Below are 17219 nucleotides of genomic sequence, written 5' to 3' on the forward strand. Positions count from 1 at the left end.
TAAGAATAGGAATCAACTAAATTCAGAAATAATAAAATGACAAAAATGAAATAGAAATAACAAAAAGTGCATTAGTGCAAACTCGTGTGGAATAACACACCCCATCTGAACAACAGCTGACTGAGGACTGACACTGGTGGCTTGAAAAGGGTGAAAGGTGGGGTAGTAAATGTTCATTGGAGAGTTATTTTGAGATTGGGAACATTAGGGATGGAAGTTCTTGGAATTTTATTATACTAACTTTTTATTAAAGTGCTACTGTTTTTGGCCTTTTATGAAAAATATACAGTGCTTCTAAAATTTACCTTGATGATTCTTTAATTCCTCAATTTTTTCACACTTCTTTTCGACCTTCCCACAAACTCCTGTGGCGCACCTACAGACCCTTCATAGCATTGCCAGTGTGCCACAGCAGGAGAGTCTAGTTGAATTTGTGAATATGTGACAGGGTTATGCTTCTGAAACATTCACCTATCAGTCTGTTGTGTTCTTTAGGGAGATTCCTTCCAAGAGCTGTGAAAACATGTTGTTTTGTCTTTATATTGGGTTTTCATAGCTTTTCTTATCAAACCAGCAGATCATATAAGTAGCATACCAAATTACCATACATGCTGGATAATGGAGAGTCTTTTTTTTTTTATTATTGTTAGTGGGGTGGGACTAAGCCCCTTGTACTGCGGCCACTTCTGGCCTGTTGTACCAGCCCAACATGATAAGTGAGGGTGATTGTGGAGCAATTGGTGGAATGAAGATTGGCAGCGGAAACTGAAGTACTTGGAGAAAACCTGCCCCAGCGCCACTTTGTCCACCACAAATCCCACTTGATCGAACCTGGGCCGCCCCGATGGGAAGCCAGCGACTAACCACTTGAGCTATGGCGCAGCCAATGGAGAGTTTACTGTACTTGTAAATAGGCCATGTCCCTTAATCATCCTTCTGTCTGTCATCATACAGTCTGAGCTGCTAGCAGCATCATTAAATCTACAAATCCTGTACACACGCACACAGACCTGTGTCATGTTCATGCATGCAAACAATAAACTAAATTCTATAAATAAAAAATAATTATATACATGAAATTTTTAGCTCTTTATTGTCAAGATTATTAACAACCTCCTGCAGGGTTATGCAGAGATATAAGATTATAGCAGAAAGTATAAAAACTAATGTATACTTATGGACTAGACTACATACCATGCCAGTAATTGGGGTACAGTCCGTGGCATAGGGAAAGATTTTCCTGTTTTCCACATCATCTGTACTTGCTGTGGGGCATGTCCATCCTTCTTCCACTGGTTACCAGGGCATCTTCCATGGGTTAAAGTGCCCATAGCTATGAAACTCACCGGTTGAGAATGCATGGAGCTGTCCCTCCATTCCCCCATACTTATTCATGATGTAATGTATAATTAACCACAAGAACCAATTTACCTTTTCATGACTTAGTTGAACTTCAGATTGCAAACTTCCTGTTTATTGGTGTAGTGCTAGAAATATTCATTCTGCATACATTACATGTTCTTCAGAATATCAGTTAATTCTTTAATATACATAACCAAAAAATCCATCATGATAAAACTCTGTACTAAGCTCTATACTCATATTCTGGAGGTGCTTTATTTGAATTGGCAAAGCTAGTGCTATGCCAACAGGTTTTTCATGGTTTTCCTAAGTTATCCCAGGAAAATGGTGAGCCAGGATAGCTCAGTTAGCGTAGTGATGGGCTAAGAGCTAGATTGCCAAGGTTCTATTCCCGGTAGGGGCAAGAGATCTTTCTCATGTCCACAGTGTCGAGACTGGCTCTGCTGTCTAGTGGTTATTGGGGACTCCTCCAGGGCTAAAGTAGCTGGGGCATGAAGGTGACCACTCACTTCCATCTAGTACTGAGGTCAGTAATGGTGGAACTATACCGCCACTGACCCCTGTATATTCATGGCATGGTGCTGAATTCATTAGGTACAGGGACAGCTTTACTTTTTTACTATCTAGGCAAATCCCAGGATAGTACCTGTATTAAGCCACGATCATTTCCAAATCTTTTTCAAATTCATCATTCTTCATCATCCCATGTGATACTAAATAGTGTAGTTACAGACAGCACTGCAAAATAACTGACAAAAAATAACTCCACTCATGTTACTTAATATTTGTAAACTAACCAAACATGTTGCTGCTGTAAAGTCATGCATCTTTTGAATTCTTATGATCATTATATGTTTCATTATTGTCTTGAAACATGCTAAGTGACATTTGGAAGTACTGAGTTTCCTGATCTGTCTATCATCTAATATTCTAAAAGACCATGGATAGAAACAGATTGATTTCTGTTAGGATATTAGACAATGGACAAAGTCCAGAAATTCAGTAATCCCTAGTGTAATACATCATCAGCATCATAACTCTTTGAAACAGACATATTGGGTTTGCCTAATAAATTTGAAATTATCTGAATTGCATTACGTTTTCATTATATTTGATAGTGTGTATTGAGTTTTAATACAAAATCAAGTGTGAAGGTAATTCCCTATCTTTACACTATAGAATGGACAACAGTAATGGTCGAATCTAATTGTATATGTAGTCTTAACCAATAAATGCAGAATAATGTAATCCAGCAAATTTATTTTAATGAATTTGAGGCTTTAATGGCATTTAAGACTTACATTATCTTATTCTGAGTTATGAAACTATGCAGTCTAGTAGGTAAATTTCAGAGAAGTATTCTTCTTCCCCGTCTACCCTGAAGATTGAGAAGAATTCAGTAGTAGGCATTATGATTGGCGCACTGTTCACGTTGATTTCATAGGCACTATCTTGTGCGATCAATTTTTTCCATCAGTAAATGATCATAATGCCTTACATGTTTTAGCCTTTTATAGCCACCTTGAGAAGTGTCCAGACAGCTCTAAAAAGGAAAGGAAACTTTACATTGGTTGTACATAAATTATGTAAAACTTGTTCACAGATGCATGCATGAAATAATATTGACGTGTGAAAGCTGAAATGCTAGATGACACACAGACCTCTACTGAATGACTTACTTAATCTGTTCCTCTTATACCCTACAGTGTCGAGGTTTTGCAGAGAGCCCGACATGCAGTCCTGTCTTCAGACAACTTCTAGGCTTCTTTCCACGTGATGTTCTTTTTTTAAGGAGTTCTTGTATTCTTTCCCATTTATTCCCCATACATTCTATGTACCGATTATTGTTAAAGCATGTCCTTGCCAATTTGTCGTCCTTTTGATCTGTCCGGCTTGCTCTCTTAGTGTTCTTTTTAATCCAGTAGGTCTCAAGTGTGTCGGGGATTGGCCATCAGCACTCTAGCATCATGAAGGGGCTGCCTTCTATATGCTCCATGCAGGAGGGAGCCTTGTTCTACAGCTCCTGCTCTTGTTAGTTTTACAGGGAGAGTCGAGTATTCTCTCCCAAACCCTCCTCCTTTCTCATCCAGGCTTGGGACCGGCATAGGTGGAGTTTACTGAATGACATGGTTAATGCAACAAAAGATCTCCATTTACAAGATGTGAATGACTCAATTCTTATATTATCATCATCATCATCCTATAGCACTTAGATTTTAAATGATGATATTGTTTTAAGCATAGATCTTTGACAAAGTTTTAAATAATTGATCTACAAATAAAGTAAAACTTCTGTTTACAGTTGTCTAGATGGTTCTGAAGATGACCATAAATTCCTGGTACATGTTGGGTGTTATGATCATTTATTGATTAGAGAAAAAAAGAATCATTTCACTAGATGGTGCCTTTGAATTCACTGAGGCAGTATGTTCATTTGAAACATTGGTACTCACCTACCAGACCACATGTTGTCATAACCCAGAAGACTATACACATAGTAGGTTTAAGTGGATTTCTTGTTCTAACATTAGGTTATATCCTGTTCTGGAATCGAAACAAGACATAACTTTGTTGCATTCTTTTTCAAACAAAGGATCTGCTCATGGTGTGAATTTAGAAAATGTTGACCTGGAATCTTTGCTTCAAGAAGAGCTAAAGACAGAGTCAGACCGCATTATATCACTGCAAGAAGGAGAAAGATTGCATCTGGGAAGAGAAGATGGCAAACCTGAATTCAAATAGTGTGGCTGACAAGTAAGTATTCTGATTCAGTTATCACAGAGGTGCTGTTAGTATGAGTATAGTAGCCATGTGTTTCCTGGTGTACAGATAAGTCTGCAGGTAGTTAAATTTTAAGACAGTCTTATGACAGAGTTTCTTGTGAGCAGGTCTTGAAAGGAATGCTTTGATATGGTCAACATTTTGTGGATCAAATAGGGAAATAGCCATCATGGCTTTGTTTCATCCTTGATTTTACTACTCTTCGTTCAGGCTGTTTGGGGATAGGATAGATTATAGTTTCTTTCTGTGGCAGGTTCTTGTTTATTTCACAAACCACATATCAGAAGTGTGGATAGTAAAATAATGGGTAATTCATACAGATTTGGTTCCAGAACTTTTAATTATTTCCAGTAATAATCTCATTTACATATCTGACTTTGCATTCCAGTTTTTGCTGTCTATGTGAAACGTTGGTTAGGATTCACTCATCATCTTCTCTTTATTGTGTATCACTACATTTTTTGCCCAACCGGCCATCATCAGGTTTACAGGTTGTGATGAAGGAATCTGCTGCTCACTGTAATGCTATTCTGCTCTCCTTATGTAATTATGTTGGACTAATTCTAGGTTATGTGGAATAATGGGCTGTTGCCATGCACATGTGTGCCTTATGGTTATGTTGGTTTGTTGATTTAACTTTGGTTCAGTGTGTGGCTGTCCTGAATGTTTCTGTTCAAATGAAAGCTTTTTGTTCAGAGATCATCCATCATAATTTTTGTAACTAGAAGAATAGATACACCACATTTTATTAAGATCTTTACTGGTGTATCACCCATTGAGAATTCATCTGAAAGTCTATTATTTTATATATAAGCTTCAATACTATTAACTTTTGCTGTTTTCTTCAATATTCCTTTCCAGTTTACATGTTATCAAATTATACTTCAAGGTTGACATTTAACATCACTTCCCATGAATAACACACACAATAATCTATTGTAAATCATCTCCTTTATATAATATACTACATTTCACATATGCTTGTTAACATGTTATCAGTACTCACAGAATAGACATGATACACCAAAACAAAATACTGCTTGCTCGCTCATACTGTACTGCATAACTTATATTCATGCAATGTGTTAATGCTTTAACAGTTCATTGCTGTGTTAGCCCAAAATTGTGTAATTTCTGAGCTTCTCACACTTACAGTACTTCTTTTATTTATATACAAGGATATTAGAGACGAAAAACATTTCCCTGTGTATGAGATTCAGTCGCCATTATCTTCTTGAGTACTGGAACCCATTTATACATGGCATACGCATAGTGACAGAACAGTGCAGGTAGTTTTTAGGAAGGGGGCAGAGTCACTGCAAGATATGTTATAAAATGAGGCCAAGAAATAGTTAATACCTTCAGGTACTTGGGCAGACCTCCAAACAACAGCTTTCTGGATTGATATGAATGAAACGATAAATGCCGCAGTCAAAGTTAAACATATGCCACCTCTACCTCATATCCTTAGACTGGCCTTAGTTCTCTTCCATGCGAATATCATGCACACACATATTAATGTATGACACGCAGCTGGTGTGGCATTGCGTAATAACATGATATAGGGTCATGCAAAGAGGAGGTAATGACTTCTGAAGGGAGTTTTATGTGTGTCTAAATTCACTCATCTAACGTAGTGCAGGAACTTGCCCTGGAAAGTTTCCTTATTGAACATCTAGGATAGTGTTAGCTGGTGTTACCTGCAAGAGTCACGTCAGAAAATGTCCTACACAAAATGAAGCAAAGCAACAGTGAAGTGTGGAGTTGATGCAGTGAAAAATAAGGAATGAATAGGAACAGGCTTTTGTTTAGGCACACAGTGTTGAGAATGGCCATGCATGTTTCCCACTGTAAAGTGTGTTAATTAAAAGCTTTTCTTGTGCTGGGTTTGGACTGTATATGCTCCATGGTTGGAAATTTATTTGAATGATACCATCTTTTGATCTGTAGCAAACCTGAAATATCAGTGTTTGTGCAAAGAGAATTAATTCTAATTGATATGTGTATTGTATGTTTTTCCCTATGTGGAATTTACTCCATACTTGAAGCATTTCTCTGTGGAGGAAATTCAATTTTATTTTAAAGTCCACAATGTGATATATTTACTTCTTGGGAATCCATGTTTCGTACTGTTCACCTGCATGGTTACAGATTGTCACAATTTCTTTATCAAAAGATGTGTGTGGGTCTGAATTTATATAATACCATATGTTGCAGATTAAAATGCTGAATGCTAACACTGATATGTGCAGTGTTTTGTAAAAATATGTGATAACAGATTATTCAGTGAAGTCCCAATGCCAAAGTTAGGGGATTGTTTAATTGCTGTGTGTTTTTACTAAAGAACTAAATCTGTGATGACCAGGCAGTGCAGTATGTTGTCTAGGATTGGAATTGATTTCGAAATGTTACTGGCGTATGAGTTGCAACATAAATTGTGACAGAAAGTAGAGTAGTGTTATTTTTCTTTAATTAGGCACTGCATATTATGATACTGACAAGGAAAGCAGCTTGGATGAAGAATCAGTACTTCTAGTTCTGAAATGAAATTATACAACCAGGAGTGATTACTGGACACAGTAAACTCATTGTACTCTGCTGTTGCTGTAAGAGACAAAGAGTTGTATGTGAGGGGACTTCAATAAGTAAGGACAAATTGACTAGATATTTAACCCTTTGGCGCAGTCATTTAAATTCCGCGGCCGCGTCTCCGGCGGTAATATATTCAGCCGGCCATTTAAATTTTGCTCGAAAATGATTTATTCATCATTGTTCTTAAATTCTATGAGATAGGAACATGAAACTTTCACTAAAATGATCTTAAAAGGTGGTTTTATAACCTTACCTTATAATATGAGCGCCCTGTATCTCGGTAATGGAAGCAGGTTGTTTAGTATTTGAGCAGTGAATGGTACGCCTTGAAGCATGAAACTTTCACTAAAATGATCTTAAAAGATGGTTTTTATAACCTTACCTTATAATATGAGCACCCGGTATCTCGTCAAAGGAAGCAGGTGATTCAGAATTAGAGCAGTGTAAGGAAGGCCTTGAAGCATTCGTGTAACCCAACGGTGCCCCACATTCATCGCTCCAATATTGTGTATCTTTTCTTTTGNCGTCTCAGGGGGTGACCACAGTGTTCTGCCTTAATTCGTGACGTTTTTCTAAGAACTGGGTGCTATATACTGTGCGAAATCAATGGATCATGCAATAATAAATTTCTGGACATCCCTCTTCTAAGAATTCCAATTGAGTGTGTTAGTGTGGCCAGCTCAGGGCAATATGATATTATAAACACAGCACATATCACGTCTCTGCTGTTTATAAGTTCATAAGAAAGAAAACAGGCCTTTCATAACAGTAGAACGGAGAAACCTCTCCCAAGAGCAACAGGAACTTTGCTGCAAGACAGGCATATGTAACGATGATTTAGCGCAGCTAAACTCGTGGATTATTATACTCTGAACTACTGACAACAGGCCAGCGAAAAATCTAACAATCTATGGCAAAACCATCAATTATTATGGGCGTTATAACATAGGTGTGCAGCTGGACGAAACATACGCGTCGAACCCCCCCAGACGATTTAAACACCTGACGAAACATACACGTCAAACCACGCTGAACGGTTAACAAGACTGGATGCAACCTTATGAAACTACTACAGCTTGTAGAGACATCTATAGGGCAGGTTCTGACAGCATGCAGCTGATGACAGGAAAAGCGCGATTTGAACCACAGTGTAAGAATCATAGCTGCCCAGCCAGAAAATTGCACCAGAGAGTTTTGTGGTCAGCAGGAGTGAAACTGAGGGAGACTCATAGAAGAATGATTCCTCAGTATGGCCGTAGCTGTATGAGTGAAAGGGAAACGTACCAGTGGGTAGAAAGATCTCGAGAAGCCTGAACATCTGTCAGGTCGCTCATGCACATCCATCAGTGATGTGAACGTTGTTCACATGGACACACTTGTTGGTGAGAATAGACGGATTTCTGTGGACACTGTTGCTACTATGTGGAACATTAGTGTTGGATCTGCACATGGCATCAACCATGAGACTCTCAAATATTGCTGTGTTCCAGGTGGGTGCTGAGTCAGTTGACCAATGAATACCAGTTGAAGCATGTGCCGAGTTGCAGAGCTTTCTTGACATGTTACCATGCTGAGGGTGAAGAGTTTCTTGAACACATTGTCATGGGGTGCTGCACCCACTATTTCAAAAGATATGGCAAGGAGAGAAAGTTCCAAAGGAATGGAAAGAAGGTATAATTGTTAAAGTACCGAGGAAAGGAGATATTACAAGATAGCAATAATTTGAGGGGCATCACACTTTTAAGCGTGCCAAGTAAAATACTTTCAAGAATTATCTTGAATAGAGTAAAAAAATATAGTGGAACTGAGACTTTGAAAGGAACAAGCAGACTTTCAGGAGCAACACAGCTGTGTTGACTTGATAAATACTTTAAGAATCAATTTAGAGCAAAGTACCGAGTGGCAGAACACATTATACTTGACAGTTATTGATTTCAAAAAGGCCTTTCGCTCATTAAATAGACGAGTTATTTGGGAGGTCTTAGAAAAATATGGTATCACAGCTAGGATCTTGAAACAGATAAAAAGACATGTATGAGGGCTTTAAATGCGAAATCTTGCATGTAGCAAACTTACAGCATACATAAAAATAACCACAGGAGTAAGCCAAGGATGCATTCTATCCCCTACTATATTTCTGCTCATGTTGGATGATGTGACGAGGAAAACAACTAGTATGAGGCAGAAGGGGATCCAGTGGGGCATGATGGACAGACTTGAAGATCTAGGCTTCATAAATGATATTATATTTAAGCATCCTGTTGCGCTCTACACGATAAATGATACAAGCTCCGTCCCAAGTGCAAACAATATATATTATATGTCTTTGATCTTGTTCTTTCTACACTACATGTTTCGGCCTCTATCGGCCATCATCAGGTGTATACTCTTAACGTTGCTGCCACACTGAACCCAGTCTAAAATTTAACATTTAAAAACACAATGTCACTTTCATAAATGATATCTGTTGGCCCAGAGGTTCCAGGATATGGAAGAAAAACTAACAAATGTGCAAGAAGAAGCAAAGAGAGCCAGGTTAGATATTAATGTAAATAAGACTAAAGAAATGAGGATAAACAATAAATGACAAAGGAGGCTAACACTTTATAAAGAAGAAGCTGAGCAAGTAGAGACCTCCTCTTATTTGGGAAGTACTGTAACCTAGGAAGGNATAAATGATATCTGTTGGCCCAGAGGTTCCAGGATGTGGAAGAAAAACTAACAAATGTGCAAGAAGAAGCAAAGAGAGCCAGGTTAGATATTAATGTAAATAAGACTAAAGAAATGAGGATAAACAATAAATGACAAAGGAGGCTAACACTTTATAAAGAAGAAGCTGAGCAAGTAGAGACCTCCTCTTATTTGGGAAGTACTGTAACCTAGGAAGGGGGCACAGATGAAGGTGTTAAAAATCGAATATAAAAGGTAACCGGGTCCTTTATCTGATTATATCCAATCTAGAGAAATAAATATATTTCCAAGAAGACTAAAGCTTGCATCTTCAATACGAACGTGAAGTCAGTACTCCTTTATGCTTGTGAGACATCGAGGGTTACAAAGCAGATCGCTGACATGCTCCATAGTTTTATTAATAGATGTTTATGCTGAATCATAAACATAAGATGGCCAGAAACTATCTCAAATGAAGACCTCTGGACAGTCAGAAATCAACAGCCAATTGATGTTCAGATGAAGAAAAGAAAATGGAATTGAGTCAGTCATACTTTGAGGAATCCTACTGGAGCCATTGAAAAGACTACACTGGACTGGAACCCCCGGGGTTCTCGTAGATGTGTTGTCCCAGGAAAACTTGGAGGAAGACCAGCAGCTGAGGCTGATGTGTCCCATTTAATTTCAGTTCCACCCAGTTTTCCCAGAACTCCCTAATGGCATATTCTACAGCAAAGCTGAAAATAATGGCAACAAAACATCTCCATGTTTTAGACCATTCTGGATAAGAAACTTATCAGACAAATGTTTATCTATATGGACTGTACTGTAGGGTTCATTTAAACACACTTTAATCAGCCAAACTATTTTCATGGGTACCTAAAACTCAATGTGAATTTTGTACACTACTTCCCTCCTAAGTGAATGATTTGCTTTTTGAAGTCTATGAGTAGTTGATGTACTGTCTCATTGTACTCCCATTTTTTCTCCAATATCTGACAAATACAAAAACTTTGATCAGTATTTGATCCATTATGTCAAAATCCACGTTAATGATCCCCAGTAATTTCGTCTGCCAGTGGACTTAACTTTGAAAGAAGGATATTGGATAAAATTTTGTTTGAAGTTGGTAACATTGATAACCCACGATAATTACTACAGTCAGTTTTATCGCCCTTCTTGTGGACTAGTACAATAATAGACTCATTCCATGGATCAGGAAATTTTTCCTTATTCCAAATAGAGTTAATTAACTTATTGATCTTAACATGTAATATTTCACCTCCTGCCTGAATAAGTTCTGCCAAAATTTGATCACTACCTGGCGATTTATACCTTTTCAATTTTGCAATAGAATTAAACCTCAAAAGGGCTAGGATCAGGTACTAATGGCACAGCTGTATGTATTTCTATCTGCCTAACATCACTGACCTAATGTACATTCAGTAACTGAGGGAAGTAGTTCTTCCACCTATTCAGAATGTTGCGGGAATCTGCAAGCAGACCACCATTATCATTCTTCACTTACTTACCTCTAAGTTGTTAACCCCACTTAAATTCATTTATTCCTCTATACAGGTCCCCAGTGATCCTGTTCTTACTGTTCATTACAGGCTCATGAATTTTATCTCTCAGATGTTCCCTCCCTGAAGAATCTCCACTGTTGAAATCCATTACCAGGAAACAAGTAATGAAAACTGAGACAGCTTTGTATGTGCTGTAGTTACAGTGATATTTGGAGTGTATAATTGAGTGAGACTGTTATAGTTACCATATTAAAATCAATTGCCAGGAGATGGCAAGTGGGGTCTGTTGTAGACTGAGGACACTAGCCTGTGTGTGACAGTCATCTGTAAAGTATAGTTATGAGTTCTGAGTGCATAAGTTGTCAGGAAGTCCAGTATCCAGTCTAAGAGCCCCTTGAAAGTCACTCTAACACATGACAATATAGAATCTCTGCATTGTTTGTTTACTCACTGCCAGTGTCTCCCAAACTTTTGCCACCACCAGATAGTGGTCAGTATCACAGTCTGTTCCCCTGAACAATTAGACATCAAGAATGCTTGAGTGCTGTCTCCTGTCTATCAAAATATGGTCAATTTGATTGTGAGTCTTTCTGTCAGTAGATGTCCAAATAAATTTATGACTGTTATGATGTTGGAACATTGTACTTTTGACAATCAGATTTTTGAATGTGGCAAAGTTTACTTCTTATGACTCCATTATCATTACTAATTTCATGCAAACTCTTATTCCCAAATGTTGGCTTGAAAACATATTCCATTCCTACTTTGACACTGAAATCGCCTAACAAAATTTTCATATGGCATTGAAGGAATTTATCGAATACATGTTCTAGTTCCTCATATAAGCTGTCCTTCATATCATCAGTTTTATCCTCTTTTGGGTCATGAACATTCAGAACAATGATATCACACCAGTCACCTCTTAGTATTATGTATGGCACCCTATCACCAGCAAACTCCACCCTCTTAACTTATGATGTATAAAAAAAATGTAAGTTTTGACATCTGTCTTAAAAACATTTCAAGTAGCCTACATACTCATTATTATTGAGACCATGTTTAAAAAATAAACTTATTTTGTAATATTTGAGGCTTTCACGGCGGTGACTATGAAGAAAGCAGTCTTCTGGGATTTGGCGCCGTGTATATGTGGTGTTAACCGACGTNTTATTTTGGTTTGTGTTCCTGTTTTGAACTGTTCTTTTATTATATCTTGCTAATCATGGCAGTGTGATCATCAAGCCCCAATGTGCACAAAAAGAAGCAATTGTTGAAATAATCATAAATCCCAAATTAGTGAAGTTTCATCTGTGTTTATAACCACTCAAAGCAGAATTCTTCTTGAGAAAGTGGGATAGTCTTCTAGCTGGTCCAAAAATTTTGACCTTTTATGGAACCCAAATGCTGTTTATTGAGTTCACATCATACTACAATTCCCTATCCAGAACCAGCTGAATTTAGACTGCAGCTGGTTAAGTGTCCCAACTGGTCTCTTTTCTTGAGGTTTTCGTACTACATTTATGTGTTCGTTATTCATGCCCCCCTGTGTTGCACGTGCCTTGCCTATTTCTCATACGTGATCTGATCGCTGTAATATTTAACAAAGAGTTTGAATTATGAAGCTCCTCATTATGTACTTCTGTTCATCTTCGTATAGTTTATATGAGTATAAACTTGAAACATTATTAATTGCAAGTAAATGTTTCTTAAAAATGGACGTTGTCCATTGTTATTTTTTATCTAAAACAACGTTTTGGAGACTGGATTTTTCCTCTGTGCTCTGGCAAAGAACCTGCTCATTTGGGCCCAATCAATAGTCAGTACTATAATCAATAATTGTCACAAATTTTTAAATATTTTAACTGCAGATTGTAGTATGTACTTCAGTTGGTGTTATTTCTCTCTGCAGCTTTTCCAGTGAATTTTACTTTTGAAAAGCAAGAGACACTACAAACAAGATGCTTTGAAGATTATACAACTGAATCTGATTTAGAGCAAATATGTGTGACATTAATTTTTGCGACCTTCCTTTCATTGCTGTATCTTCTTTTTAAGTGGAAGAGCAGGCAGGATGTGTGCATTTGTATCCACTGCAAATTGAAATGAAGAGGAACTGCTTTACCTTTTCTGGGACTGATGTTATTTGTTTTTTTGCTCAAAGATTTTAGACAATTTCAGATCTGAGTGATAATGTTTAGACACCATATGTTTCAAAATGTTCTTGTACCATGCTATTATAAAGTGCTTATGTTTTAGTCTTTATGTCCTTCAGTAGTGCATAAACATGTCTCCAAGCTATTTTTATTTTCAAAACAAATAAAACTAAGTCTTTATTACAGGTACATCTTTTATTGAGTGATTTTAATTATTTCTTTTCTATCAGGCAAGCAGAGAAATGTTGCTCTGATACATTTATAGGGTGTCAAATTGGAGGCCATCAAGAAATAAGAGATCATGAGAAAACTTGCTGTTTACTGATGTACAAATTGTGGTCAAGATTCTTTCCAAGTTCACAGCATTCTTTAATATAGTGAGATTTCTTTCAAGTGCGTACTCAGTTGGTATAGTTCGCTTGCGGACTAAAGCCATGGTGTTTTGTTTTGCATACTCTGGCAGCAAATTTGAATGCTCACCCTGTGATGTTGGACTGACCCATAATAAATAACTTCACTTCATGGAAGTGCTCTCTAGAAAACTGTAGAATTCAGATTGAGCCCCTCTTGTAATTGGCAGACATCAGTAATGTATTTAACCTCCTGCTAAGCGTTTTGAACAGTGTGATAGGTGTTCTGTAAGAATTAACATTTCAGCATGATGACACTCCCAAATAAATGAGAAAGACATGCATGCTTTCTTGAATCAGACATTTCCTGATCAGTGGAATGAAAGAGGACTACCCAGATCACTGGGGCCCACCCCACTAAAGTAAAAGTAAAGTTGTCCCTGTATTTAATTAAGTTCTATGCCATGAACATGCATGGAAGAGACCATTTGTGGAGAACAATGTACAACACTGAGTAAGAGGAGAGAATGCTAATTTTGCAGTAATTGAGGTAGTTCATTAGAAATGCATTCACACAAATCACTTCTAACCTGCTGGAAAACACATGGTGGGAATTTAGATATTATTTTGATACCTGCCAGTCAACAAGAGGTGCACCGAGTTCATTGACAGATGATTTTAAATATAGAATAGCCTCCTTGAAGTTTCTTTTATTTCTTGATATCTCTGTCCCAAATACCCATATTCATAGACTTGGTTAAGGAATAAGACTTATGAGACATTCATAATTTGTCAGTAACTTAGCGTTTTTATGCTAATGATTATCACCTGAAGTTGTATCTCCCTATAACAGAATTACCATAGCATCTATGTAACTAGCACCATCTCTAAAAAATTGCCATGTATTGTAATTTTCTTCATGAAAGTAAAAATATTTCTGAGAGAATCCACTGGTTTTTCTTTTGAAAATTATGATAATTCATTAATTATATGACTAAGAATATGAATTTTGATCGATCACTTAAGTGTACTTATCTTCTGTTTGAAGCAGTCTTCTGTGTGTTTGAAATCTCAACATATGACATCAGATACAAGGACACTAGTGTCATTATACTTGCTTTTAGGTTGTCTGTTGATGACAGTCATTTGCTGATTGCAAAGGTCTTCACAGTAAATAGCTTTCAGAAGTGTGGAAAATGAGAGGATGCTGTAGGGCAGGATTTACTGGACTTTTGAAGCAATCAGTTATTTTTTGTAGATAAGTTCATCATGTTTTGTTTCAGCAAAGAGGAGGTGTGACAGTGACATGGTATCAAATATTTGAACACTTATTGCCAGGTAACAGATTTCTAGGTAAAAAATAATATTATTTTTGCAGCTGTCTAAACTCATGAAAATCAGTGTAATGTTCAAGTTATGATAGTTATTGCTTATACAGAGACTCTGGTGTCACTTAAAAACACATATTTCCACAGATTTTATGTAAATGAATATTTTGGGATGTTGAGTAATGTATGTCCTAGGGAATGGATAAACGAATATTTTGCACATCTGTGCAGCCTGTTATCGGAAAATCAAGATAAGTGACACATTGTTGCCTCATGATTAGAGTGTTCTGTCTCCATTTTTATGTGAAACTGAGATAATACCCTTTTCTTAATTGTCATATTGTGTTGTACTGCCACCAAATATTTCCATAGTTTTGCGTTACCTTCAGGTATGAGATTTCAGAATGTGTTTTGCTCTAAGTCACATTTAAAGTGCAGATGATTCCCTAACTTCAAATACTGTTATTGAAAATTGGCATTGATGGACATACTACATTCCAATACTCAGGTGATGTCATGTTGCCTGGTGAGACCTTTCTTTATTTTGATGGGGGTGGGAGATCAGAAATTTATGTGTGAAACGAGCATAAATTAGACTTGTAGACAGATGGGGATTCGCTCATCTCATTGGTGACCATAGATGAAACTACTGATGCAAGTGGAAGGAAGAATGCAAACATTGTTATTGGGGTCTTTAGAAAGGCAAAAAGGGAAATCACTTCCTCTGCCATGCCAGGAAATGTCTGCAGTGAATCATACGATAGCATATGTTTTCAATGAAATTGTGTAGACTCTGTAGACAGATGGAATTTGACATGTTGCTAGTAACAGGTACCTTACTGTACATGATAAAAGCAGCAGGACTTTCATTGAGCTGCTCCAAACCAATACATGTTACATGGTTTGTGCATGCTTTGCTCAGAGTCTGTGAAATGACTCATGTGCTTTGTCCAAGTGTGGTCATGGGATGATCTTTCAGAAATTGCCAGTTGCAATGGAGCTCTTTAAAAAGAAAGCCCCCACCTCCAGTAATTATACATTGGAGAACTGGGCTGGATGTCATTGTATGTTGATCAGAAAAGCTGGAAATAATTTGTTCTGTGCTAAATGAATTGAGGGTGCTGATAACTGAAGTTGCCAGCATTCTTGCTAATTTCAGTTTTTTGTTGCAGTCTATAACAAAGTTGGGAAAGACCACAAATTTGTTGTCATAAACAATAAAGGAAATCGATGACATTCAAGATAAACTTAACAAATCCAATGGCTCAGAAGCTGATGCAGTAAAACAAAAATTCTTCTCATATTTCGATGAGAATAAAGGGTTTAAAATAATGTGCAAGATTTCATATGTATTAGAGAGGAAGACATGATTGATTTTGAAGACTTGGAAGACTTGAGTGTTAGTGAGAGAATGTGTCAGTGTGCAAGCCTGGCATCATGTGATCTGTAGTATACATTTTCTCAGTACAAATCCCTCTTCCATGATAACCAATATAGACTTGCAATGCGCAACTTAAAGTTGACTTTCATGGTTCACTGCAACAGTGGTTCGCTTTATTTAAAATACTGACGGCTTGTGCAGCATGCTTTGTATAATCATGGATGCTTTTATACAAAATATTTTTATCTGTTGATAACATATTTTTTTACTTTCTAATTATTTAGTACCTAAAATCTGTTCACTCTTATTGCATAGAATCAGATCTATCTTTGGATCTTTATCATGTAGAAAGATATATCATGCATCCTATAAAAATATGCTTCCACAGCACATGTGTAATGTTTGGCATATCATTAACAATTTTGAAGATAACTGTGTTAAATTAAGAATTTAAGTACAAGTGTGCTTGAATTTCTGGGCATGATAAAAATATCATAGAACTATAACAAATATAATTTTGTTCTTAGTAAGGTTTGAAGGCCTCACAGTGGTATTAAAATTTTGGTGTTCTGGGTTTTGGTTCCACATTATATGGTAGATAGGTACTAACTTTTAAAATGGATGTACTGTCTATATTTTCATGGTTGGCCTTAAAAACTGAAGTAGAATGTTGCTCCAATATGTTAGTAACTATCTACTAAAGCAGACTGTAATCTTAATGTTGCTGTATATTACATAATTTGTCAGCTTCGTGTGAATATGGAACAATATGGATTATCTACATGTGGAACTGTATATTTTTCTCACTCTTGAGTCACAAAAACAATAATATACCTCATATTACATTGCATGCTCAGATATTTTGCATCATGGCTGTCAGCGACAAACATTTTATATCCTAAGAGTAGCTGTAAGTTAACCTCATGTAATTCACTGTTAAATATTTTAAATTCTGAATATACCCACAAGAAAAGCAAGCTGTAAGATTATCATTTGTGTTTACATTTTAATTTTGCACATTTATTTTATTTATAGAGAAGAACCAATTGAAATCAATGGGAACATGAAAATGTTAA

The 17219-nt window shown here is 36.8% G+C and overlaps 1 protein-coding gene across 9 annotated transcripts in view; it reads left to right on the plus strand.

The window, feature by feature from the left end:
* Positions 1–16494, plus strand: part of LOC111872186 (CCAAT/enhancer-binding protein gamma-like) — a 28365-nt gene extending 11871 nt beyond the window's left edge. For 6 of the 9 annotated variants that reach the window (XM_023865825.2, XM_023865824.2, XM_023865826.2 and 3 more), the window contains exons 4-5: positions 3956–4116; positions 15935–16494. In XM_023865825.2, coding sequence (XP_023721593.1) covers positions 3956–4104 — 149 coding nt within the window. In that variant the 3' untranslated portion in view covers positions 4105–4116; positions 15935–16494. Of the gene's footprint in view, positions 1–3955; positions 4117–8225; positions 8407–12840; positions 14381–15934 lie in introns of those variants that run through there. The other 3 variants (XR_004513873.1, XR_002844178.2, XM_023865823.2) reach the window with 3 other exon arrangements.
* Positions 16495–17219: the final 725 nt, after the last annotated feature.

The sequence above is a fragment of the Cryptotermes secundus genome, unplaced genomic scaffold (assembly GCF_002891405.2).
Source record: "Cryptotermes secundus unplaced genomic scaffold, Csec_1.0 scaffold593, whole genome shotgun sequence".
NCBI classification, from domain to species: domain Eukaryota; kingdom Metazoa; phylum Arthropoda; class Insecta; order Blattodea; family Kalotermitidae; genus Cryptotermes; species Cryptotermes secundus.